General features: G+C 41.4%; 1 protein-coding gene across 1 annotated transcript; it reads right to left on the minus strand.

Moving 5' to 3' along the window:
• Positions 1-1,570: 1,570 nt before the first annotated feature.
• Positions 1,571-24,166, minus strand: si:ch211-286b4.4 (zonadhesin). The gene is made up of 53 exons (XM_049726108.2): positions 24,038-24,166; positions 23,572-23,711; positions 23,157-23,303; positions 21,651-21,869; positions 21,343-21,516; positions 21,083-21,214; positions 20,254-20,469; positions 19,696-19,874; positions 19,041-19,143; positions 18,809-18,967; positions 18,556-18,718; positions 17,918-18,021; positions 17,649-17,828; positions 17,362-17,583; positions 17,057-17,236; positions 16,792-16,983; positions 16,574-16,723; positions 16,297-16,400; positions 15,624-15,826; positions 14,693-14,913; positions 14,467-14,613; positions 14,167-14,331; positions 13,936-14,087; positions 13,096-13,264; positions 12,917-13,025; positions 12,278-12,414; positions 12,036-12,161; positions 11,562-11,741; positions 10,807-11,031; positions 10,592-10,718; positions 10,250-10,449; positions 9,917-10,129; positions 9,346-9,491; positions 9,123-9,250; positions 8,880-9,024; positions 8,352-8,484; positions 8,110-8,259; positions 7,910-8,036; positions 7,621-7,832; positions 7,392-7,554; positions 7,195-7,268; positions 6,498-6,658; positions 6,291-6,408; positions 5,984-6,147; positions 5,853-5,901; positions 5,256-5,402; positions 4,836-5,171; positions 4,629-4,726; positions 4,479-4,552; positions 4,332-4,411; positions 2,992-3,020; positions 2,804-2,920; positions 1,571-2,678 (listed from the first exon to the last, which is right to left on the minus strand). Exons 1-53 carry the CDS (start codon positions 24,133-24,135, stop codon positions 2,484-2,486), a joined length of 8,082 nt encoding a protein of 2,693 aa, XP_049582065.1. The 5' UTR covers positions 24,136-24,166; the 3' UTR covers positions 1,571-2,483.
• Between the last annotated feature and the right edge of the window lie 1,090 nt (positions 24,167-25,256).

Genomic DNA, 25,256 nt, shown 5'->3' on the forward strand with positions numbered 1-25,256 from the left:
TCATTTCAATTATGCATATTCTATTTTTATAATCATTTTGAACATTTTGTATGTTTCCCTGAAACTGCTCTCCACAGACAATGATGATTCAATAATAAATGTATGTTTATACACTAAAGAACAGTCTCCCTTTTACCCTCGATGACTCAGAGACGGCAGATGTGGATTAAAGTGGTGTTTAACGTGATAATCTGTCAACTGTGTGACACAACACAGCGAGAGGGAAGATGAAGCGACGGTGAAGTATTCTCAGGAGGTGCAATGTTAGGAACGAATCGTTGAGCCTGTCAGATAATAGTCTGAGATGATGGGAGGTTTAGAAGCAGTGACGGGAAAAAAAAAAATTGGGGATGCTTCTTTCTATTTTTAGCCCTCATCTTTAAGTGAGGAGAAACCACTCTTGGGTTAGATTAGCGGAAGCAGTGGCACGCTGGGAAACGAAGGGGAGCCCTAAATAAGGCACGTCTGCTTTGAGCCATATCCTGGCGATACGGAAACCATAGCAACAGTGATGCGGCGCCATGGTGACCAGCAGAAGAGGCCTTTGCTAGGAGAGTTCGAATTGTTTCTCCAAATTAATTGATGATAAATCTTAATATTTAAAATCCTCAGAGTACATTATTACGCTTTTGCATTAGGCCTCTGAACATATACATTTAATTCAAAATAAATCATTCTAGTAGAATGTCTAATTTATCGTGATTTGTTAGCATGGCCCTAATACATAAATATAAAAACAAAAAGACACACACATGCTTCTTGTGAGCACTAACTTGTAAAAATAGCTATTGTGTGTGTCTAAGTAAATAGAGCAAGCATCGTTTCGGTAGTACTATACAACAAAAGCTTGACGCACACACCATTTCAGCAAAGTGTGGATGTGGTGATGCATTGCTGATGCAAACACCTCACTGGCACACTGCAACAAATCTGATTGATAAGACACGCACACATAGCCGTAGGCTCGGGCCAGTTTCCACTCAGGGGGGCGACTTGGCACTGAGCGGCCAACACATACTGATAATAAGTGAAGACTAGCTCGGTCTGACCTTGTGATTTGGCACATACACACCTTTTGTTCTATTATAAGAAGCTGTCCGGGGAACGTGTCATCGCAATGGCTAAATATACTCTACTCACTTGAATAACATATTGGTGCCATTGAGGATTCTTTTCAACAAGGAGATGAATTATGAATTATATACATGTTGGTCATCGGCCATTACGCAGAAGTCTTTTCGTGTCTGGTTGGATGAAGTTTATTGTCTTAATTAGAGTGTGCTAATGAACGGGCTGTCTAACATGTCAACTGGAGTATTAGAAACCTGAGGTGGCGGTGCAAAGGGAATTGATTGGGGAGCGGTAAATAGAACCCATGAGGATCATCTCTACATTTATTTGATTATATTAAGTAGTGAAGAAATTCTAGTAAATAAATAAATAAATAAATAAATAAATAAATAAATAAATAAGTAAAATCGCCAACAATCACCTGGAAAAATGTTAGTAAAATACAAATACACATAAAACAACAAGTATAGAATCTACTTAATGTACACTGTAAAAAAAAAAAAAAAACTTTAACTTGGACCAGATTTTAGACACAGCTGACTATGAGCAACTAACATTTTTTGCAGTGTTGTGTGATGATTTACCTTCTTTCTGAAGTTTGAGAAACTTCTCCTTTGTTTCACGGTTGACGTCTTTCACGATTGATGTCGGTGCAACTTGTGATCACTCCCATTCAGCTGCAGATAAATCAGTGGATTCAATGTAATGCAGGTGTTAGTTTTGGAAATTGGAAAACCCAAACATTGGGTTATTAAAATAATTGTTACTGACTGCCTCTTTTTTTTTTTTGTGCGCGTTTCTTAAAAGCCAGAAAATTGCCGTTTGAAATTACTTTAATTTTTCTTCGGAAATGAGTTTTCTGCTTTTATAAGTCTTGCAAAGACGACCTTAAAATATCTTTGATTGCAATAGTAATACAGAGGAAAAAAATAACAATTTGATTATTTTTCTGAATCGTTCTTTTCTATTTATTGTTTATTTACTTTTATTTTGGTCTTTTCAGTGTGTACAAACACTGTTTTTCCTTGGGGGGGGAGGGGGGCAATGTTATCTCAGGGTGGGTTCATAAAACAAGAAAAAAAAAAGCACAAACCCCAAATTCTTTAAAAAAATGGTGACGTGAAAATGTGGAAACTAAATTCCGGAAAAATCTAAACTACCAGTGTTGACTTCTTTAAGCAGCCGCATAAAAATTTGGTCTCACAAGATCATCACACGCTTTGGTTATATTCTAAACTGTGATTTGAATGATGCAGCACGTTTGGACTCTGTGGTATCTGTGAGCCCAGTAGCATATCAAAGCTTCAACTCTATTGTGCTGATACGTGACTATCAAGGTCACTCTTATCAAGACCTCTGTCTCCGTCGGTTGCTGGCCTCGAGCGCGACCAGCTGGAATACCGCAGGAGGAATCACAAATGTTCCGTGCCAGCGTAGCTTTCCGGAGGCGCCCGCTGAGTCGTCCCGGCGCTGGACACGCTGCCTGATCGCTGCCGCCCGATGCGCTCCAATGTGATTTGGAGCTCATCGAGGCGCTGAGATATGTAGCGTCTCTTCAAATCCAGCAGGAGTGTTTCATTACGGCTGAAGCTTGGCAGAGATGACCTCTGCCACAGGACACAATCAAGCAGCGTGTTATTCAAGATGTGATTTCTTGTGTTGGTTGATAATTTAATCAGTGTTTTATAAGATGAGTTCGGCAAACAAACACTTTCTAGCAACAGCTTCTTACCACATGGTCTTCTTCCTCCTTTTCTGTCTTGCTCACATGACCTCTGCTCTGCAGCTGCCTGCTGATCTCCAAGAAGGCTTCGTTCATGCGATCTATCTCCTCTTCCACACAGGTCGCCTTGAAAACAGCTTTTTTTTTTATTTAATGGGATAAGAGAATGAAAATAATTTTGCTTGTGCCACACATACCTCTATTGGAGTCTCATTTGTTGGTAAATCTGAAAAAAAGGGCGTAAAATGCAACTTGGGAAGGCATTTTTGGTCAATGTTTGATAGAATCGTCATAATACAAAAAGCACATTATTTTTTGCCGCGCAAGATATTGGACCGATTCACCTGGAACCAAAAGTCTTTAAGCTGAAGCAAGCAGTGTGACTCCAGGGTCATTTCCTCCCACGAACATCAAATGGGGTCGCACTTTCTATTTGCAAATGGACGTGTTTATTTGTTTGAATGAGTCTATTATCATTATTCATGTGGGGAGATTGCAGATTTTCTTTTTTTTCTCCACTTCACTTCTCTGTCTTTGTCATGATGAGAGCGGTACTTGAAAAGGACCTTTTTTATTATTATTATTTTTTTAGGGTTGACGTTTTTACTTTCTGAATATTTAACCAAGTGCTGTGTAGACGGTCAAAATGTTTCAGGAATGTCTTGTTTTAAAATCACCAACCGGTAAAAAAAAAAAAAAAAATCAAAAAATGTATTTATTTATAAGCATATTGGTGTCTATGGATTCATGCATAATTTAATAACTATAATAAAAATATATAAATAATTGGACAAGTGTGGTTTTCACAATCAATGCATATTCTTTGTTGATGAAAAGATACCGACCAAGTTCATTATTTTTTTTTTTTTCCATCCAGGCTTGTTAGTGCTGTTTTCTACCATTTTACATCCATTGTAAATTGTTTCATGGTCCAATGCACACGTGTGTTGTTTACAAGCTAAACTGTCCCCGAACTCCAAAACAAACGGTGAACGATATGAATATGAACTATATATATATATATATATATATATATATATATATATATATATATATATATATATATATATATATATATATATATATATATGTTTATGACCGACTGACTCAATTGGTGATCTTAATAAATTTCCCCATGATTGCAATGCAAACCAATTTCCCAGCGGGTATAATTAAGGTATCCGTTTAAAAGTACAGCGGCTGAAAAGTTGACACCGCTGCCTGCTGTGAGGCTTGCGGAAGCCCAGAGGCGTGGAGGCGGAGACGCTTGGTTTGTTTGACTAATAACAGCAGGAGACTTTTGTGCTGATGGAAACACTTTTGCTAAATCAACATTATGTTCCAAACTCCTATAAAATTGCTGCTTTAGGTTGTGATCATATATTCTCATTTAAACAGATGAAGAGGACAAGTATGCCCGCGTCAGCACAACAATAATTATTTAAGTGTAGTTGGTAGCACGAGTGCTCCCTCTTGTGGTGTGAGAAAGTATTGCAAAATTAAAAAAATAATTCTTCTTTTGTGTGAAGGCTCTTACCTGTCTGAGTTTCCTCGGTTGTACTTAATGAGAGATTTGCAAAAAACTGCTCTAACATGGGATGCTTGTATTTCTCCGCTCTGAAAGAAGAAAATTCATAGCGTGAAATAAATGTGGAAATTCGACTCCACTTTTTTATTAGCTCACCTTGCGTCTAGTAGATCAGTGAAATGTACTCCTTTGGGAAGTCTGACGTTGATAAATTCTTCGCTTAGTGCACCCTGGGGCGAGAAAGATTCATTCAGTCAAATGATGCCATATGGTTTCAGTGGTGACATTGAAACATCAAATACGCACTTCTGCTGTGCTCTGTTTGAAAGACAGACTGAATAGTTGAAGACTTAGAGCTGAGATTGCATCATGAAGAGCCTGCATGAAGCTCTGGGCATTGTTTCCTGGATTGAGGAATACATTTAAAATATGGTTTCGAGAAATACTTTACAAAAGTGGTTCAACTGCTTCCAAAGGCGATTAGCTGAATTTTCAGTTTATCTTTACAATCACCTGATGCTACGTGCACCATGGATTGAAGAATGATGGCGATAAATTGTCCCACGTGCTGGAGCTTAGCCTCGGATAGATAAAGAACTTGATGGTCGGCGTCAAAATAAAAGTCCTCCCTGCAATGTGCCAGCAGGCAATTATCGGAGCACGCTGGCAAAAGTGGGAGAGACTCGGTTAGCGTGAGAAGCACAGAAGAGGGCAACGGGAGGGATTTCTCAAGCAGCTCCAGCACCCGGCAGCCAAATAGGAAAACGGCCGAGTGCGGAGGCGAGAGGCTGTCCAGCGCGGTTGGAATGAGTTGCACTTTGGGGTTCTCCTGGGATGAATGACAAATTACTGTGGAAGCAGAGGAAATGAGAGTTTATTTGGGGATTTTGGAGAACCGGTTGGTTGCTTTGGGGGATTTTAGTGTTTGTTTACCATTGGGGAGAGGTTGAATGGGATGAGCTGGGGTGGGATTCTGGAGGGATTGGTGGATCTCTTGCAGGGTCTTGTACAAGGGAGATATGCTGACTAACTTGGCTAAATCCACATCACTGAGACAAGGAGCAGTCCTCTTTGAATGCACTAAGAAAAAAAAAATGTAATTGACGGAAAAAGGAAATCTTACCAAAAAAAATGAACACAATTTCTTTGACATATTTCTAAGTATTAGTCATTTTTTTGCAGGTGACAAAGTAAATATGCCTGCAAATTTTATTATGTTGTCTGTCTACATATGTTGCTGCACCATTTGTGTTCAGATATTCTTTCCTTAAGGTGATCCCTACATAGCTGTCATTTGTATACCCAGCTCATTAAGGTAGGGGGCCTTCAAGTCAAATAAATAAATAAAAATACACCATTTAATTATTTTTATTTTAAATTGACCTTTACGGTAGATTTGATCCATTTTTATTGAAACAATTGTTCACTATGCAAATTTGCTGCTTGTTGTGATGTGAGCTGAGATGAATTAACTGCAAGAAAGAAAAAAGAAATACTCCTAATCAACTACTTTGAATGTTTGTTACTTACTTGCATCATGGCAAAGTGCTTCAGTTTGGGTCAAATCTTTAGGTGAAACCTAGACATGAATATTTGGAATCAATACTTTTATGAATTAATTTCTCTGTTATTAAGTTAAAGGTTCAAAGTGAATGTTGTACCAGTGTCGTCTCGTTACTGTTCTGAGCCTGTCGTTCATGTTCCTGACTGTGGCTGTGTAAGTGAAAGGGCTGATCCTGGGTCTGCCAAGTCTCTTGGTTCATCTTACATAAGAGGGTCTCCACAGATCTGAGAACAGCTTCCAGTAGTGCTGCAGATTCACCAACTGGTAAATCCAGAGATTAAATGAGATTAAAAAATTCTTATTTTTTTAGTAAAATAAACCTGAAAACAAATCATCAAAATTGAAAAAAAAAGATATTCATCAAAATAAAATGTATTTTACATGACTAGAATTTTTTTTCTTACCTTCATCATTACTATTTTTAACAGTCTTATTGTATGGGTTATCCTTCGTAGCATTTTGAGACGCTAGCAGTTGTTTTAGGATATGCAGCTTTTTACCATCCATCTTCTCAAACACATTCTTAAAAAAAAAATAAAGCAAGTGTCACTTGAGAACACCAGACAGGCTTGACATTGTCAAAGTATCCGAAAAGTGTTTGCTCATCTCACCTGTAGGGCGTCCACCTGTTGATTAATGTTCCGGTAAAACTCCTGCGTATCTTTCCGATGCCGCGCCAACTGCGAAGCCACGTGAAGGTTTTGATCTTCCAGTTTGTCGTACAACGTCTTGACGTTGAACTCCTCCAAATCGCAGCGCCCTGATAGCATTCCTACGTCGGAACAGACTCGAGTCACCTTATCGGCGCCCGCGTAATAACTCTCGACTTTGACAGGACGAGATGGTGCATGTAACGAATAATAACTACACAATTAAAATCACAAAGGGTAACAGAGAGATAGAAATACTAGCACAGTTCAACGTGATAATGGCCGTTGTGTTCTCTTATCATCAATCAAATAGGGGTGGGAGCTCTTAAATGTTGCCCGGTCACGCTCTGTGGACTTTTAATGCAGCTGGCGGACATTAAAATACGCTATAAAGCTGCATGAATAATACAAAAAAGCACAATGAGGAAACTTGAAGCTGGAGTCGATACGAGGTTACTGAACTGGTAGTGCCTCGCGGCCTTCATTACATTTGCTTTAGCCTTGCTATGACAACATCTAAACCATAAGTTGTTTTTTTTTACAGGATAATTATATTTCACAATGTTCAGAGACAGCTACAAATGTGTGCGACAATTTTATTTTCAAGCTCCATTAAGCTTCCTACTCAGTACAAATCTACATTTAAATGCGAGCTTACCACCTTTGGAGATAGTTGGCTCCTCAGCCTCCGCGCCCTCTCCGACACCTCGACTCCCTGGAGAGCCAGCGAGACTAAAGAGGAAACAAATAAAAGTCATAAAAATAGGGATTCTGTAGCTTTCTTAAGACTTGGTAAGATAAAGCAACCTCAAAAGACTATTTAATTATCCCTGCTTCTAAAACGGCGTAATGTACCTGTCTTCACTACATGAACAGTCCACAGGACGTGGAGGTTCTCCGAGACTCCGCCATTTGGGCTTTGTCCTCCACTGGGAGACCAGCTTGGCGTTGTTGGGCCAAAGAACCACAACTGTTGTGGTCACGGCCACGACGACCACAAAGAGCAGACTCAGGAGGCCTGAACACAGTGTGGATGTCACATTGGATGATTATGTGATATAAAACAGCAGAGCTGGATACTGACCTGCGATTGTCCCCCAATCTGGTAGAAGGTTTAGTCGGTGTTTCTTGATGACTCCACATCTGATAAGGTGTGCCGGGGTCATGGCCTGGAAGGCCGGGGCCCGAGGGTCACATTCTGTCCCATCCTCACTGACCACTACCACCAAACTCCAATCTGGGACGGCGCTGTCCAGGAAAACATATTTCCCCGCTTCCCAAAACGCATGAGCAAACCTGATGGGAGATCAAATAGTATGATGATCGGAAATATTGAAGTATTGTACTCTGAAGTTATTCCAGCAGGGGCTTACCATGTGTTATTCAGATTTGACTTCTTGATGAGTGTTTGCACACGTCTGAAGACTCCAAAGTCCCAGCTGGGGTTACTGTTGAATAAGTGGTCTTTCTCGTAGAAAGGGAAGTGGCTTAGACTGCGATCTTATTGGTAGCCAATGAATTAGTACAGTCAAAATAAAATAAAATGAAATGAAATGAAGTGAAATGAAGTTACCTGTGTGGTTAATGGTTAGATGGAAAATGAGCATGTCACCAGTGGACAGACAAGCAACTGGATTTGGAATACGAGGAAGGACAGGCAAGTCGTCTTCATTATCGTCTGCGGTTCTCTTCTTCCGTGTGGTAGCAAAGACATCTATTGATTCTGAGAACAGACAAATTAAATCAGTAATTTTTCCATTTTTAATAATGTTATTACAGTGACAGTAGATGATTGTGATTGGAAAGTCAAATCACCGGAAAGAAACATTTCAATGTCTTCTCTTTGTTTGGGAATCCAACCAAACACTCCTTGAGCATCAAACTGAACCAAATGGACTTTGCCAATATTCATTGCACGGGGGTCTGGTCCTAAAACATCCACTAAAGTCTGAAGGGGAAAAAAAAAAAAATCCAATGAGAACCACTGATGGAAGACTAAATATCAACATCATAAAACTGAAGAAAAAAAACAATTAACTTTCACTTATGAAAGTGACCGCACGTCTTCTTGTTTTGCTTGTCTTGAAAATTGGAAAACCAAGGACAGCTTTGCTACATAAAAATCCCATTAGAGTAAAATAATATTTTCATTTTGAGCGTTTGGGCCAGCAGTATTTGTCATGTTTTATTGAGAGACACTCACAAAATTGATCCAGACAGACAAACCCAGAAATTCAAGGTAAATTCAAGGTACACCAGAACAAAAGTCCACATAGTAATATAAAACAGAAGCAATTAGTAATCATCAGTAAATTTTACCAAGCCCATCGTTCAAAATCTTACTTTGACCCAGACTGTGCTGTCTTTTTCTTTAACGCTGAGGAGCAACTGTCCATCTGGAGTGACATGAGCTGAGAGTTGAGGCATTTTGGAGAGGCAAGAAGCGTCGCACAGCTCCTCAACAGACACGTATCGCTGACAATGGCAGCTGGGGAAAACAATACCGCACTTGAAAGTCACGACAAACATTTTTATGGAAATGACAACACTTTTACAGAGTGAAACACAAATGTGAGTGTTAATCACATGCCCATCTCCACATCCAGAGTTCCTCCATCTGGTCCACATGTTACATTACAGGAGTAAAGGGAAGGTGATGCACATTCTCTAGATGCCGCAAGTCGAACCTGCCCTGGAGCGCATCTCTTGTATAGCTAAAACATACACAAACATGAATGCTGTACATCATATCCAGTTGGTAGTATACGTCTAACTTGCTTTCAGTATATGTAATAGAATTCCGAGTAACCTCAGGCTGGCAGTCGAGCGCACTGTCAGAAGTGGAGCTTTTGAAGTCCAGCTCGTTATAAAAGATGAAACCGGTTCTGCACAAGCAGGCACCGTCCGAGCGCTGAAAAGAGCGATTTTTGCCAGTGCAGCTACAAGATGAAGAACCTACAAAAACATAAATGTGCCACGTGGGTATTCCGAAGCGGTAAGAATAACAGTATCGGCAAAAAAAAAAAAAAAAAAAAAATTCGGACTCGGCTCTTTCTTATCAGGTTAATGGGAAAGGAAGGGTATGATTCCTTTTAAGTTGAAAATAATATCCTTCCAATTTTGTGGAAGGCCATTGTCTGATCAAGGTTGGCAAAGCAATGTCCTCAAAACAAATGAGTTCCAATACTTGGAATAAAGCCAGTTGTGGACTTTCTTACATTTTCACTTCTCTTTTAACTCATTCGGTGCCAGGTGAGTTCAAATAGATATTCCACGTCTATAGCCGTCAATGGCAGTGAATGAGTTCAGGTAAAGTGTCCAAATAATTTTCCACATATGGTTTACAGAACATATAATAGATATGGATGAGGCAATCTAACCTGGTGGCGAAGTGGAGGAACTACCACAAGGGAAGCAGGCCCTCTGGGCATGGAGGTGGTTGAAGGTGTTGGGCGGACATGGGTGACAGTCGCCGAATGTCTGAGCTTTGGTCAGGTTGCCAAAGGAGCCAGGGAGGCAAGGTATCGGTTGTGTGGATCCAGTTGGACATACATACCCCTCGGGGCAAGAGTTGCTCTTGTAGTCATCAGTACCTAAATCATGAAAACAGGAGGAACAGGAAGTGATGGACGATAAGGATGAGTGGATTTTTTTTTCTTCCATATATAAATACAACTTGACATTGACGGTGTCCTTTTTTTGGATGTACACACCTGGTGGGCAAAAGTATCCTGGAGGGCATGGCAGGCATTCGAAGAGAGTTGATAGGTAAGGTCGATAGGTGCCACCTTCACATATACTGCAGCAGCACTTTTTGGATCCTCTAAGTCGGCTGATGTTGACAGGCTTTGAGCCGCCACCGCAAGACTTCATTGAGGAACTGTTGGCCGGGCAGTAGAAAGGAAACGGACAGCTGCGGAGGGAGTGCAATGAAGGTTATTTTTTTTTTTAAATCCACACACTGCAGAGTCAGTAAGCTCCCTTATCAAAATCACCTTTAAAAAATGCCTTCTATGCCAAGAAATATTTGGCTATTGAAAGGTTAGTGTGCTCACAGTTGTTCGGGGAGATTGTAGAACCGTGACCCCGCTGGACAAATATAACCTGCCGGACAAATTTCAGGCTCAGCAGTCTGCGGTCCGCAGTATGAACCGGCTCTGCACAACTTCTCCGAGGCTGAACCTGAAGAGTCAACAAAAATTATTTTCATTCCCTTCTTTGGTCATCATCTCCATATCTGCATTTTTACGGTAAGCGTGACTAAACTCACCTTTGGGGCATTCATAAGAGGCCCTACATGGGATCCCATCCACATTGGGTTCCCCGGTATCCTGAGGGTCTGGACAGAAGGTCCCCCCAGCACATGGTTCACATTGGCTAGGTTCAGCAGCACCAGGCAGCATCCTCTTTGTTCCCGCTGGACAGAAAATGGGTCCTCCAGACCCAGTACACCAGAATCCAGGTGGGCAAGGATTGTTGGAATAATCTGCAAGGCCTGATAGAAAGTTGTTCTGAAATGAGCTCTTTAATCATTTACGAGATAGAGACATGTTTATAAAGACGGGAGAAACATCTCATAGATATGATATCAATGTCTTTTTTATTATGTCTAGCAGGTGTTTGGTAGATTAAAAAAAAAGATCTTCTGTTATAAATCCACCGCTCAATCTTCAATGTCACCTCACGTAATGTGTTTCAAATTCACGGTCTTCAGTCATATTAAAACGACTCCATTCTTATCTCCGCCACAGGCTCGATGACAAAGGATAATAGTGTGCACACAAACTGAAATTAAAATAACCCGGAAAGGCAGTTTGCTTTGAATTTGAGTCATGCTTCTCTTCTAGCTCGACATAACGTGGTGAAGCTCCACGCAATATTTTACACCTCATTATAAGATATTGCACAACGTGTCTATTTTGCATTTGCCGTTTTAATTAACATTATGAATGAGTCCGCCGCCACTTTAATTAACATTTCAAGGAGTAGAGTGGTGCTCATTGTTTGAGATGCTTTGTGCGGCACCTGTGCTGTTGCAGTGGGAACCGGGAGGGCAAGGAAGGCAGTCGCCTATACTGCCCGCTCCGGGATCGGCTCGATAAGTGTGAGCGGGACAAGGCTTGGGCCCGATCCATCCGTTACTGTCACCTCCTGGCAAACTGTTACAATAATGACCAGCGGGGCACGGACGAGGATGTGGCTCGCCTGTAAACAAACGTGAGGGTGTAATTTTGGGATTTCGATTAATGACGGATGGAGTCTCTTCCACTGCACATTTATTACAGTCCGAGCACCCGGGTTGAAGAATTGATTTTATGATGTCATTTGGGAGCCTTGTAGAGTCGAGGCTTGGACATAATTCCCCAAACAGTTTTTTTTTTTTTTTTTTATCCTCTTGCACACTGAGTCCAATTAGTACCATGGCAGACAAGCGTGATAGAAGTTAAAAACTTTTCACATCAGTCTGACCAACTTAAAGCACATAATGAGCATAAATACCGGGTCGGCACCAGTGTCCAGCTGGACATGTCAAACAGTCCTGTGTGCTGGCACCCCCTGAATAACTTCTGAAGGTATTTTCAGGACACACCACAGCCTTTTCAGCACCCTCGGGACAGTAGAAACCTAAAAATAAGGATACAAAGTTACTTACACTTGATAGCTAATATTAGTCATACGTTTTATTTTACAGAGAATAACTGGAGAATTGAAAATAATGTAATGCCGGTGAAGAAGTGGACCTGGTGGGCATGGTCCGGCACACTGCACCCCCCACTGACACTGGGTCAGGTCAGGCAGTGATCCCCGAGGAGTGAAATCTGCACTGCCGTAAACACATAGATACCCTGCAGCACACGCTCCTTGTATCCGACCAGCTCTGTTGGAAGGAAGAACATGCAGGAGTAGAAAGAATGGATCAAGGGTCACCGCTAAGGTGCCCGCGGGGTACCATGTAGCCACGAGGGCCGCCAGCGGGCATGTTTTAAAAATAGCTCAGCAGTGACGTTATGGTTTCTTGGGAATATTAAAGAAGTGATTGGTGAGATTTTTATATTTTCTGTATATTTTATTTTATTATTTATTATATTTATTTATTAGATTTTATTTAATATTTTATTTATATATTTTATTATTTTTTATTGTCACAGACGTCATTATAAAAAAATTTTTTTTTACTTCAGATGCTCATTACAAGTGTTAAATTGGCAGTACGCTAGCTTATGTGAGCAAAGCAGAAAGACAATTATTTCCCTCTGAGCAAATATGTGCATCTGCGTTTCGTTTCTTGCCAACGAACACGTGCCACCTGACAGGAGGTCGTGTGGATGTAAAAGTGCTGTCATGCGTGAGCTCTGCTAGCATTTTGTTTTGTTATTTACCTGCAGAACCTCCCCGGGGGACAGGGTAAACACTCTCGGGCCTCCTGTAGTCCTCTTTTGTTTGGATCGCTATACGACCCATTCGGGCATGGATGAGGCACCATGGTACCTGTAAAGAGGGTGATTACAAAGTGATTCCTATTTTGATTCAGAATTATATTTGATCACTTTTATTATACCTGCTGGGCAGAATGAATGCGGTGGGCAGATTTGAGGCTCGCCTAGAATGGCCTCCTCGCAGAAGAAGCCGGGTCGACAGGGGATGCAGTTGTCGGAGCCTGGATTTGGCTGGTACTCTCCACTGGGACATGGGAGAGCGAGGGCAGAACCGTTTGGGCAGTAGTGGCCCTTGGGGAGAAGCAAACATGGCATTCAAAATGGTATAGAAATAGTCTCAATAACGAGAATTTTTTTGTCAGATGTAGATTAGACCGAAATTGTTTTAGGGTTGACTACAACAACCAGTATTATTTTTAATAAAAAAATTGTGCAATTAGCAATTTTGAAAAAAAATCTAATTGCCCCTCAACATTGTGAACTTGTTTTAGGGTTGGCTACAACAACTAGTATTATTTTTAATAAAAATTGTGGAAAAATTGCTTAATTTATTAGGGCCAAGCTATTTTGAAAAATAATCTAATTGCCCCTCAATGTTGCGAAATTGTTTTAGGGTTGGCTACAACAACCAGTATTATTTTTAATAAAAATTGTGCAAAAATTGCTTAATTTATTAGGGCCTAGCAATTTTGAAAAATAATATAATTGCCCCTCAAAATTGCGATTTAATATGTGATTTCTTTTTTTTTTTTTTTGGTCCTTATGGAAAATGAACCACAAATTATTCAGACAGTTCATCTACTTCAATAAAAGTTAATGGAATTTTGTAATCAATTCAGACTAGATCATTTTGTTCCCATATTTTTGTTTGATGGTCTGCTGTGACATTTTTTTTCAAACATAAAATGAACTAGTGAACTCTTGCGCAGGAAAACAACAATCAAAGGTAGACCGAGACATACCTTGGGGCACAGGAAGGCATACGCAGTGGTTGAAGAGAAGTCAAAAGGGCAGTAAAAACCGGCCGCACAGAGCCCAGTGGGGCTGGCGAGACCCTCAGCGGAGCAGTAGTGACCCGCAGGACAAGCAGAGCAGCTCTCCAATGACACACCTCCTACAAGAGCACAATAAAATCAAAACATTCACTTTTGTTATTTTACAGCAAACTACCAAGACAAAAACTTCTTGATTACCAGTAGTGTTGCGGAAGCTGCCAAGAGGGCAAGGAATCGGCGAGAAGCACCCCGCCGGGCAGTAGTGACCTGCAGGGCAAGGCCCATTCTCAGCGAAGTTATCGGAGTTTTGTGGAGTTGGTCCCATGGCTCCACTTTGGCAGAAATAGCCTTGCATACAAGAACCTTGACACAATTCAAAGGGGCATTATAAACTTCCCTATTTGTCCAATTACATCTTTTTTTAGACTGCTTGAATAGTACAACAGTAGGATGGTTGTTATTTTTTTGCAAAATACAGGCCAGGGCTAAATTAAGCACCTTGTGGTGATGAAGCTCCATATGTGCTGCAGAAGGATCCAGAAGGACAGGCTGTGCAGAGCGAGGGGGAGTGTGCGCCTGTCTGATTGTTGAAAGTCCCTAAAGGACAAGGTTGAGGCAGTGCTGTTCCAACAGGACAATAGTGACCTACACAGTTGATATGGAGTTGATTTACCTGCCAAGAGGCAATGTTTAATGATCTGACTCATACTCGACTCCTGCTCACCGAGTGGGCAGATGGCGGGCTCCGAGGTGGCTGAAGAGGAACACATCATTCCTCTGGGGCATAGGACGCACTCGGCGGCTCCGGAAGCCGGGCTGTAAGAGCCGGGCTCGCACGGCAGCGCTCTGGCTGAGCCGACAGGACAGCCGTGGCCGGCGGGGCAACGGTAGCCATGGGAACCGTCGGAAGGGGCAGGACTAGGACTGCCGCCAAGGCAAACGTATCTGTTTGTAAAAGCAGACACGACAACATTATTGTGGGTTGTTAAAAAAATTCCATAAAAACTATTTTATGTTTAAATCATCATATGAGGACTACTTCTCCAAAAAAGGATCATGTACAAAATCTGGAGAAAACCAGATTTCGCTAATAAGATGACGTTGATTTACACCATAACGTCTTTATCCTGACATCATCAAAAAAAGGTCATATATCTCAAAGAACCAAGAAGAGTGCTTCCATTTAACGTTTGCGGTTTACTGAGAGGCTACACAGACATGCATATTTCATAATATAGCAATTCCACCGCACACTAAGAATTGAACAACCTCAAGTTGTCCATTTAAGCTTTTGATTTGAACGGTGTTTTTTCTTCATAAACACTTGAATACTGAGCATGTAAGAAAATATGAATTCCAACCTTCCTGTCTTTGTTCTTCTGAGTGCCTTTGGTTACCTTATTTGGCTGTAACTGTACTTTCATAGAAATATGAGTAGCCAACTGAGAGCACTTTGCATAACATTAGCATTTGACAGCAAATACTCGGCAATCTTTTCATGAGAACTGAAAAGAGCAAAGCGAATGCCTCCCTTTGACAGTTGCATAAAGGTGAGGGGAAAAAAAAACACTCTTAATTACATACTAAGGCTTCGAAAATAGATGGATATAAGTGACAAGAGTAAGCAGAAAACAGAACATTGAAATGACGTTTACCCAGCATGACACGGAAGAGCGTCAGAGAGTTGTGTACTTGCAGGTCTATCACAAAAATGTCCAGGGGGGCAAGGGGGACAATCTTCAACCGTCTTAAGACCTCGGGAGATGGATAGCGTGCCTGCCGGGCATGGAATTGGATTTTTTGTTCCGGCGGGGCAATAGTAGCCAGAAAGACAAAGATGGCTTCTGGCAGAATGACTCTGACGAAGAGCAAAAGCAATTTAGTATGTATTGATATAGTGTAGCCACAAAATGGCCGTGCTTATTTAGAGTAATACGCACTGCCAGAACCACTTCCTGGAAATGGCTGATGATAGATGTGTTACAATAGTAATGTAATGAAATATGACATTTCTTGTCAGACCAAAGTTGTAATTGGATTTGAATAGTACGTTGTACAAATAGGAGAAACAAAATGCAATTTTGTAGAAATACTGTCATGTTGTAAACAAATCTGACATTTCATTTGATTGGGCGAAAGCTAATGACATGAAGAGGTCATCACAGGGGGAAAGTGAAATCTGGAGATTAGATGCGTGTTTCGTTTAGGACACGGATTTTCATATTAAATGAAACGGGATGTAAATATCAAGAATTTGATTGGAGGTGAAGGCAAGGACATATAACTTATTGGATCAACGTGTTATATTTTGGAGAGAAGAAAAACAACCTGATATTCAGAAGAGTTTTTGCTGGTGGATCCAGTTGGGCAATAATATCCGGCTTCACACAATCCTGTGGGATGCGAAAGACCAGGCTGAGAACAAAACTGTCCTTTAAAAAAAAAAAAGCAAAATGTTATTTGATAACATTGATTTTACATACCAATGTGGACCAGTGCAAGACAAGTAGAAACTAAAACTTCTGAATTTTTATTTTTTTATTTTTTTTCAATGCAATCTTTGGGATTTCATCAGATTGCTCAAACGCTGTTAGCCAAAAATTACCAGCAGGACATGGAAGGCAAGCGTCAATACTTGAGGCTCCAAGTTGGTTCTGAACAGTACCGGTAGGACATGGTAAGCCCGTTCCTTGCGTCATTCCTGGCGGACAGTAATACCCAGCGGGACACAATGTGGGCTTCACAGTACCTTCAACTAAAATGCAGAAAATAACGTTGTATTAGGTCACCTGGCGATTATTCCTAAGATTTTTTTTTTCCTACCGTCACAGTAGTACCCAGCAGTACATTCAGTACAGTTGCTCAGGTGTGAGTTTCCTGTCATGGAACTAAAAGTTCCTGCAGGACAGGGAACGGGCGCAGATGTTCCACGAGGGCAGAAGAAACCAGCCGGACACCGAATCTGATCTGCCTTGCTCGAGCCCCAGCCACAATAAAACCCGGACCAACAGTCGCCTATGACACAACGTGGAGGATTTATTCATTGAAGGAGAAATTCATTATAATAATCTCAAAAGTATTCCAGTACCTGCTTTAAGCCCCTGTTTGCAGAAGCCACCAGGTGGACAAAGAGACCCGGTCGTGTTGTCAGAGGGGTTTGGAAGCGAGGCTCCCATCAGGCAAAGAAATCCATCCAGACACCACCCAGAAGGTTCTACCAAACCTTCAGACCCACAGAAGAGACCTGCAGGACAGGCTAAGCACTCACCTGTAAACACAATGAAGTGACTGAGCTTGTTGATGATCATTTGAATCGGATGTGTCGGAGGACGGAAACATCTAAGACAACATGGTGGTCCTTGAGGACCGGACTTGTGTTGCTGTGCAGTTTACCTTCAGAGGTGAGACCCTGACTGGGCCCATATGTCCCTTTGGGGCAAGGGACAGGTCGGCCATCTGGACTCTCCCTGGGACAAAAGAACCCAGCAGGGCAGGGAAGAGGACTTGATAGTCCAGAAGAAGTCCCCCTAGTTGAGCTTAGCCTGAGAGCCTCACAATGGAAGCCGGAAGGACAGCGCCTACACTCAATCTGGCCTGACAGATCCTGGTAGAATCCTGGCAAGAGATGTGTCAGATGGTGGAAAAACATTTCCAATATATAAATCAAGTTATGTGATTACCAGGCAGGCACGGCTGGCAGTCATCTTTGAATTTTCCTCCGGTTTCATTTCGGAATGAGCCAGTTGGGCAGGGGGAGGGGACATTGCTACCCTCTGCACAGTAGTGCCCTGCTGGACACACACCTCCAGATACACTCGACATTGGTGCAGCCGTCTGCGATCCCTCCAGACAGTAGAACCCTGAAGCAAAAAGTGTTGAGCAAATGCTTTTCTCGAGGATTATGATGTAAAATGTGAATGTCCTGATTAAGCCATTTCTATGCTGATACCAGCTAAGCAGGGTCCGGATACTGCTGAGAGGCCCGTCTCTGAGCAGTAGAAGCCCGGGCTGCAATTACGACACTGTGATTGATCCATCAGCCCGCTCTGCTCACTGTCATGTTAAATTAAAACAGCAGAGAGAAGAAATAAAAAAAGTGGATTAATATATTAATTCATATTTTTGACGCGTTGTTTTTTTAACTCATTCCAATTATACTAAATAAATGAATAAATTGATTTATTTTTTGATTGAATCAGTGATGTTATATTTTTTTGTTTTAAAACTAATAAAGTCTTCAGATTTGCCACACAGAGAAAAGTTTTATTATCCGATATTATTTTATATAATTTTACTGATGTATTTCAGTTTGAATAATACATAAGGAATAACCAAGATGTTTTTAATATAGAAATTAGGTGAGAATTGCCCTTCTGAAAAGTACGATGCTATGTTTGTATTGAATTTGCATAATATAATAGGTTTCACTTTTTAAATTGAACTCCTGAAATAAACCAACTTTTCTATGATATTTTAATTTATTGAGATCCACCTGGGGTTCATCAAAATTATGAACCAGTTGTTATTCATGAGTCTGAAAGCCATGCAAATTGTAAATGCTTATCCATTGCATGGCAGATTATGAACCTGAATGTTCCTTTGGGGCATGGTTGTGGTACCAAAGTCCCAGCAGAGCAAAAAAATCCAGGAGGACACGAAAAGCCAGTCACGTTGTCCGTTGGGGACGGTTCAGACGCTCCCCCAACACAAACAAACCCCGCGGCACACAAGCCACTGGGAAAAGTACTCCCTACAGAAAAAAACATGTAAATACATTGCTTTCGTCAGTCATAGATCGAGAAAGTTCCAGCAGAAGTGTCAGTCTGCGGACAAATTGCACCTGTTCCTCGGCAGTACATTCCGGGGTCACACGAAGAGCACTGCCACACTTCCATCAAGCCTATCAGATTTCCGTAGGAGCCCGCCGGGCAGGGCCGTGGAGTTGCCGATTCCCTCGGACAGTAAAAGCCTCTCTCGCAGAGAAGTGCAAAGGAAGTTCCTGATTCACACGAAATTTAGATTACATTTAGATGACTGAGGAAAACCGTCTGCTAATTTGCCTTGAAACTAACCTTGACCTTGGCAGTAGAAGCCGGCAGGGCAGGACTCACAGCTGCCCCGGCCTTGACTGGGCTGGTAGCTGCCTGGTTGGCACGGTGTTGGTTCCGCACTGCCCTGAAGTGACCATAATGATGATATTAGTATAGATATTATATATTACCGTATTTCCCGCACTATATGGCGCAGCTAAAAACCTCCAATTTTCTCAAAAGTGCGCCTTATAATCCGGTGCGCCTTATATATGGACCAATATGGATACGTGGATGAGGACTGTGATATTAACGTTTGAGCAATGTTGAGTTATTGATATATTGTTATTGTTTTCACTATTTCGAGTGTTGCTATATTGTGATTGCATTAACGTTTGAGCAACGTTGAGTTATTTATTCTATGCGCCTTATAATCCGGTGCGCCTTATATATGAACAAAGTTTTCGAATGAGCCATTCATTAAAGGTGTGCCTTATAATCCGGTGCGCCTTATAGTGCGGAAAATACGGTAAGGATTGATATTATCTATCAATACTGTACGATTAAAATTTAAAACCTCATTAAAACAAACCACATGAGAACAACCTCCAGCAAGGACTTGACACAACAATTCCTCACATTATGTGACAGTGATGAGTGAAAATAGCTGCAAGACTTGGGACACTGGTTGTCTGACCTTCTCACAGTAGTGTCCCACTGGGCAGACATGCTGTTGCGGCCTCTCCGAGTTCTGTCCCGGCGGACAGTAGTAACCGTCTGCACACTGGCCACTTGGCTCACTCGAGCTTCTCTGATGACAGTAATGACCCGCAGGACAAGGCTGACACGATTCCGCTGAGGACCCACCAACAGAGTCTGGAACGAATGTTATTAGAGAAGAGCTGTTTTCACCAATGTAATTGTGTCGTAGAACTGAGTGTAGGATTATCCACTAATGTCATAACCGAATTATCATATATAGTAGTTTCAGTCTTTTGGAATCAAGTCGCACTTTCTAATACGTGACAACACAAAGGCGAAATTTGATACATTTCCAGCAATTTGCCGCAAGACAAGATTACAATTACTGTACACGATTAAACCACTTTGTGACGGAAATCATTCACAAGTGCCCGCAGGAGAGAATTTTCTTCCCTATTACTGAGCTGTAAAAGGCACACAGCAGTTCTTATAAGGATATCAACTAAGAGGATTAGGTGTTGCATTTCAATTACTTGGGATATTAAAATCTTACTTTGTATTGTTCCAAGCGGGCAGGCAAGAGGAAGCGCTGTTCCAAGAGGGCAGTAGTGGCCTGCTGGGCAGAGGGAGGCACGGGGGTCTTCAGAACCTCTCGGGCAGTAGTATCCCGCAGCGCAGGGGCCAGCTGGGGCTTCCAGACCTGCTTGGTTGCAGAAAGAACCCGTCTCACAAGGCTGCGGGTAGGCAGAGCCCACAGGACAATAAAAACCTGAAAAATAGAGGAAAAAGATCCCTGAAATTTATCAAGAAGAATCTACAGGGTCAAGTGAGGCTTATCTATGTAAATGTATGGACCCCTCATATTATATACAGTATAAGATACAAAACAAACTGACAATTTGTTTTCATATCAGACTAGTGGAAACTTTACAAATATCTTAAAAAGATGATTTTTAAAAGTTAAGACAATTTGCAATTTTAGTATGATATAAATTTGATGCACAATTTGTCTTCGCGGGCCACAGAAAATGATGCGGCGGGCCGTATCTGGCCCCCAGACCTTGAGTTTGACACCTACTCGATTTCTATGCAAGCCTAGGAGATTAACCACTTTGCTCCAAGAATTTTAAACTGCTCCTTACATCAGTTGCTTTTGTCAGCACATCTCAATTCCTGTGTGTGTGTGTGTGTGGGGGGGGGGGTTCTGCTTTAAACAATGTTCCCGGGTTATTTTGGATAACTAATAAAAACATAAGGAAAAGACTAAAAAGTCCAGGGGACCCAGAGGAAATCAGGAATATGTCATAGCAAAATTAAACATGAATATGTGTGTATGAGGGTGTGTAGAAAAGCTATGGAGTTGACGTTTGAGATTTACCCACCCTTGGGGCACATATCTCCCGTATAGGTGGCACATTTGCCATCGTGTAGACTCTTGAGGTGTAGCGGTGAGTGAGTAACAATAAATTGGGAATCTGAGCGGAGATCCTCTTTGACCCACTTGGAGTCTCCCTCTGTGACAGAACAGAGTCAGCAAGAACAATGTCTGAGTTATGCTCAGTTTCCTTCACAAGCTGATTTAAACAGCTTTTTTTTTTTGACTGATTAACTTCTTTTAACACTTGAATCAATTATATTTTACCGGTATTGCAGGAGTTGTGAAAGCACGACATGTTGTACATCCAGGACACATCGTTTATTTTTACGAGATAAATTTCCCGAAGTATTTCATGAAGACAGCTGAGATGAAAGGAGTTGGCTCGAGGTGCTGGACTGCTTGCACCGATGGTACAAAAGAATCCGGCAGAACACAAACCTACAACAAGAAGAGGTTACCGTTACATTTTTAATTAGGACTAGAAATTAATCAAAACAATTCATAAGATTGGAAACAAGCTAGTGTGATACATTGCTCCATGACTGTAGGGACAGAAGGTGTAATCCCCTTACCAGTAGGGCGTGAAGCTCCGGGACCGAGACAGTATTTCCCAGGTGGGCAGGGGCGGCAGTGAGACATGGAGGAAGCGCCCTGCTCAGGAAGGAAGCTACCAACAAGGCAAGGTCGGGGTGAGTCACTACCGGAAGGGCAAAAGTGTCCGGGGGGACATATATCTCCGTGAGGCTGGGAGACTGGGGACGGCTCCGTGGACCCGGGTAAACAAAAATATCCTGTGGTAGAAAAAAATAACAAATAATAACAAATATATATAATAAAAAAATAGTTTTCAAGCTTTTTATTTCATTTTTTTTCAGCTATTTATCTATACATGATAAAATACCTGAACTGTTTCTCCTCAATGAATTCCCTCTTGGATATTAGTATAATAAAATATTTATTTTAAATTTATGACAGAGCAAGAGCGTCAGTGCTGTATTGACTATAAAATAAAAATCATGTGATTGTTTCTTATTTACAGACACTCATTCAGACATATTCCCTTCCCATGGGAGGGGGTGAGGCATCAGACGTGGGCTGCAGGCTCCAGACGGCTCAATGAGAACAGAGCTGTTGCAGAAGGCCCTTTGGCTTGCATTCGCTGAGGGCCGTCCTACCGAGTGACAAACTGACAGTGCCAATTGGACAGGCAGACAGAACCGATGAACCCTCTGTGCAGTAAAAACCTGAACGGGATGCTCTCATCCCATAAACTCCTTTTCTGTTTTCGCAAAAGGGAGGGGGCAGATAGCTATTCTACCTATGGAATAGCTGTTGCATGCAGATTGTCCAGATAAGGATTGAAAAGCTCCTGGGCCACAGATGGACGGTTTAGCACTGCCATATGGACACGCGTGGCCGGGCGGGCACTCATATTCTGTAGCCAAATCAGATCAAAAAGCTCATCTGGTGTTTTCTTGTTTCCGTAATGTGCATTGTGACATGCGGAATCCTCCTCACTCATGAGTATAAAGTAATGGTCATGTCCTCTAGGTCAGTCACAACATGTGCTCGTGCATCAAACAACATGTATGGATTTACAAAATGGCCACATTGATTCACTTGGTTAAGCAGCCGGCCGACCACGATGACGCTTTTATTGGACTGCCATTTAGTTTTACAACCTCCTTTCAGGATTGGGAATACATTACACTCATCTACTGTACCTTTGGGGCTTTACGGCACTGTACGGCCACCGAAGGAGCTGATGTAGTTAAAAGCAAGCTGTCATCCACAAACTAAATGTTCATTGGAGAATTGACAAGGGCTGAGAAAAATCATTTGGAATCAGCTTTCTTATACCAGTTCAGAATAATTAGATTTCTTAGACACTTTGATGATGTTGGCTTGATTCATTAGATTGATTTAAAAGTGAAAGGCCCTTTGTAAGTAATTCCAAGGGGGAAAGAAATAGGACAGCAGTGCAATTTCCCTGATGCAATTAAGTAAAAATATCAATGTGCATTAAAGAAATATGTTTAAAATGCAATATTTCAATTTGCTAACATTTTCAACATTACCTGTGATATTAATAAAAGGTGTTGCAGTTGCGGAGCCTTCTGTGCAGTAGAATCCAGGCTTACAAGGTCCAGATGGGGATGAGAGGCCAGCTCGGGCACAATAATGGCCAGCCAAGCAAAGCTGACACTCTTCCACAGATGTTGCGCCTTGAATAAACACAATTTTTTTTTACGATTAAATCGATTACTGAAAGAGCGGCTGTGAATTGATTAACTGTACATAGTAGATTAATCTTGGTTTTATCGAACCATAAGAGATTTTATCACATAATAGATTACGTGTATCAAATATGTTAGGAGGATATGCTGTTCAGAAAATGAATGGGTTGGTAATTGGTTTCTGATTATCTACATCGCACAACTTTCAATCACGTCTATCAGGCAAATTTCCATATCAATAATTGTGTCTAATCACCTTCTATGGTGCTGAAAGTGCCTACAGGACATGCAAGCATAATGCTGGTGCCCTCTGGGCAGTAGAACCCTGCAGGGCACCGCCCACCAGTTGGGCCATCCTCAGGCTGGGGAGAGACAGATCTGTGGATGCAGAGATAACTAGCCCAGAAGTGGGGTGATGAGGACAATTTGGAGTGGGTGATGAGGGAAAGGATAGTTGTGAAAGCACAAGGAACATTTAATTAGATAGTGTGTCCATACAAAATTTTCTAAATGGAAAATAAAATTCAAATTAAAAGTTAAATATAACTGAATTGTACTCAGGCAGCAATTATATCAAGTATCACTAGAGGGAGCCCATGCACCATTAAGTGCCTAGCCAAGCTCCTTTAAATGACCCCCTAAAAATGGAGGGCTCCACAGTCCCAGCATTTTACTTTTCTAACAAACCTGTCAAACCATGACGAGATTTTAATCTGTTTTACCCAGGAGAGCAGAACCCACTGGGGGCTTCCAGTCCAGAGGAGGCACAGTACGCTCCAGGAGGACACAGTTCACAGCCCTGTTCAGTAGACAAGCCCATATGGTCGCTGAAGGTGCCAGCTGGGCATGGGACACCAGACGGTGACCCTGAGCACAAACGGCATATCGATTGTACTGCTGGTCATCAGAGAAGACTATTGTTATCATGATTATACTCTGATAAAAATATTTGCCAAATAATGTCTGAGCTGTTTACTAATGCAACCATCTGCTTGCGGGGGGACAAATACATAAAAAAAAAAAAAATCATATTTTTGTCAAAATGGCTGCCGTCCTACCTGGTGGGCAATAATGTCCTTTAGGACACAGCATGGGAGTGTGAATCCCGGACATATTGCCCACGTTGACATCCATGAAGCAGTAAAATCCTGCAGGGCATGTAACACACTCGGCCTGTGGAGAGACAATTTGCAAATTCATACTTTGGGGAAAATAGAACGACAATGAGCAGATGTTTACTACAACAAACGTGAACCCTTGAGCCGCTCGCTTTGCGGGCAGAGTGTGAACTATAAACTTTGTGATGCTCCAACACTTTAGGGGAACTCTAACATTCACTCGAGTAAGCAATTAAAACATCTAACGACACCGTAAGGATTTTAAAAGGTTATATGCACTCACCTGCGAGATCCAATACAAAGACTGTCATAAAAATGGCGCTTTTACTACCTAATAATAATCCCCTTTGATTGAATCTGTCATGTAATTATAATTTAACAAGAGACTATTATTACTGTGTGTGTTTTTTGGTCCTGTTACGTGGCTACATTCAGAACAAAAATTACTTGTCAATGTGATGTATTGCAGTTCCTACACCATTGTAAACTAGAACCACAATAATATACAAATTGTTTTTTTTTTTTTTAAATGCAATTCCCTGTGGCAAATTGTCAAAAAAAAAAGAAGAAATGCATCACAGCATATCAGAACAATCCCTGGTTACGGTGCGAACATGCCCCAAAGGTCTTGTAAGAACCATTGGTACTTTGATTGGATATGAAGTAAGTGCTACGATCCTCCAGCAATGCCGTAACATATATAATTGTTGTATTACTGTGGGGCTGAGAGAAAGAAAAAAAAAAAAAGTTCAATATCTCAGAGCCAAAACACATATAGTAACTGGCTAAGTACTGGAGTTGAGCTTGCCCAAAAAATGTGTTT

This window comes from Syngnathus scovelli, chromosome 7 (genome assembly GCF_024217435.2).
Source record: "Syngnathus scovelli strain Florida chromosome 7, RoL_Ssco_1.2, whole genome shotgun sequence".
Taxonomy (NCBI): Eukaryota; Metazoa; Chordata; class Actinopteri; order Syngnathiformes; family Syngnathidae; genus Syngnathus; species Syngnathus scovelli.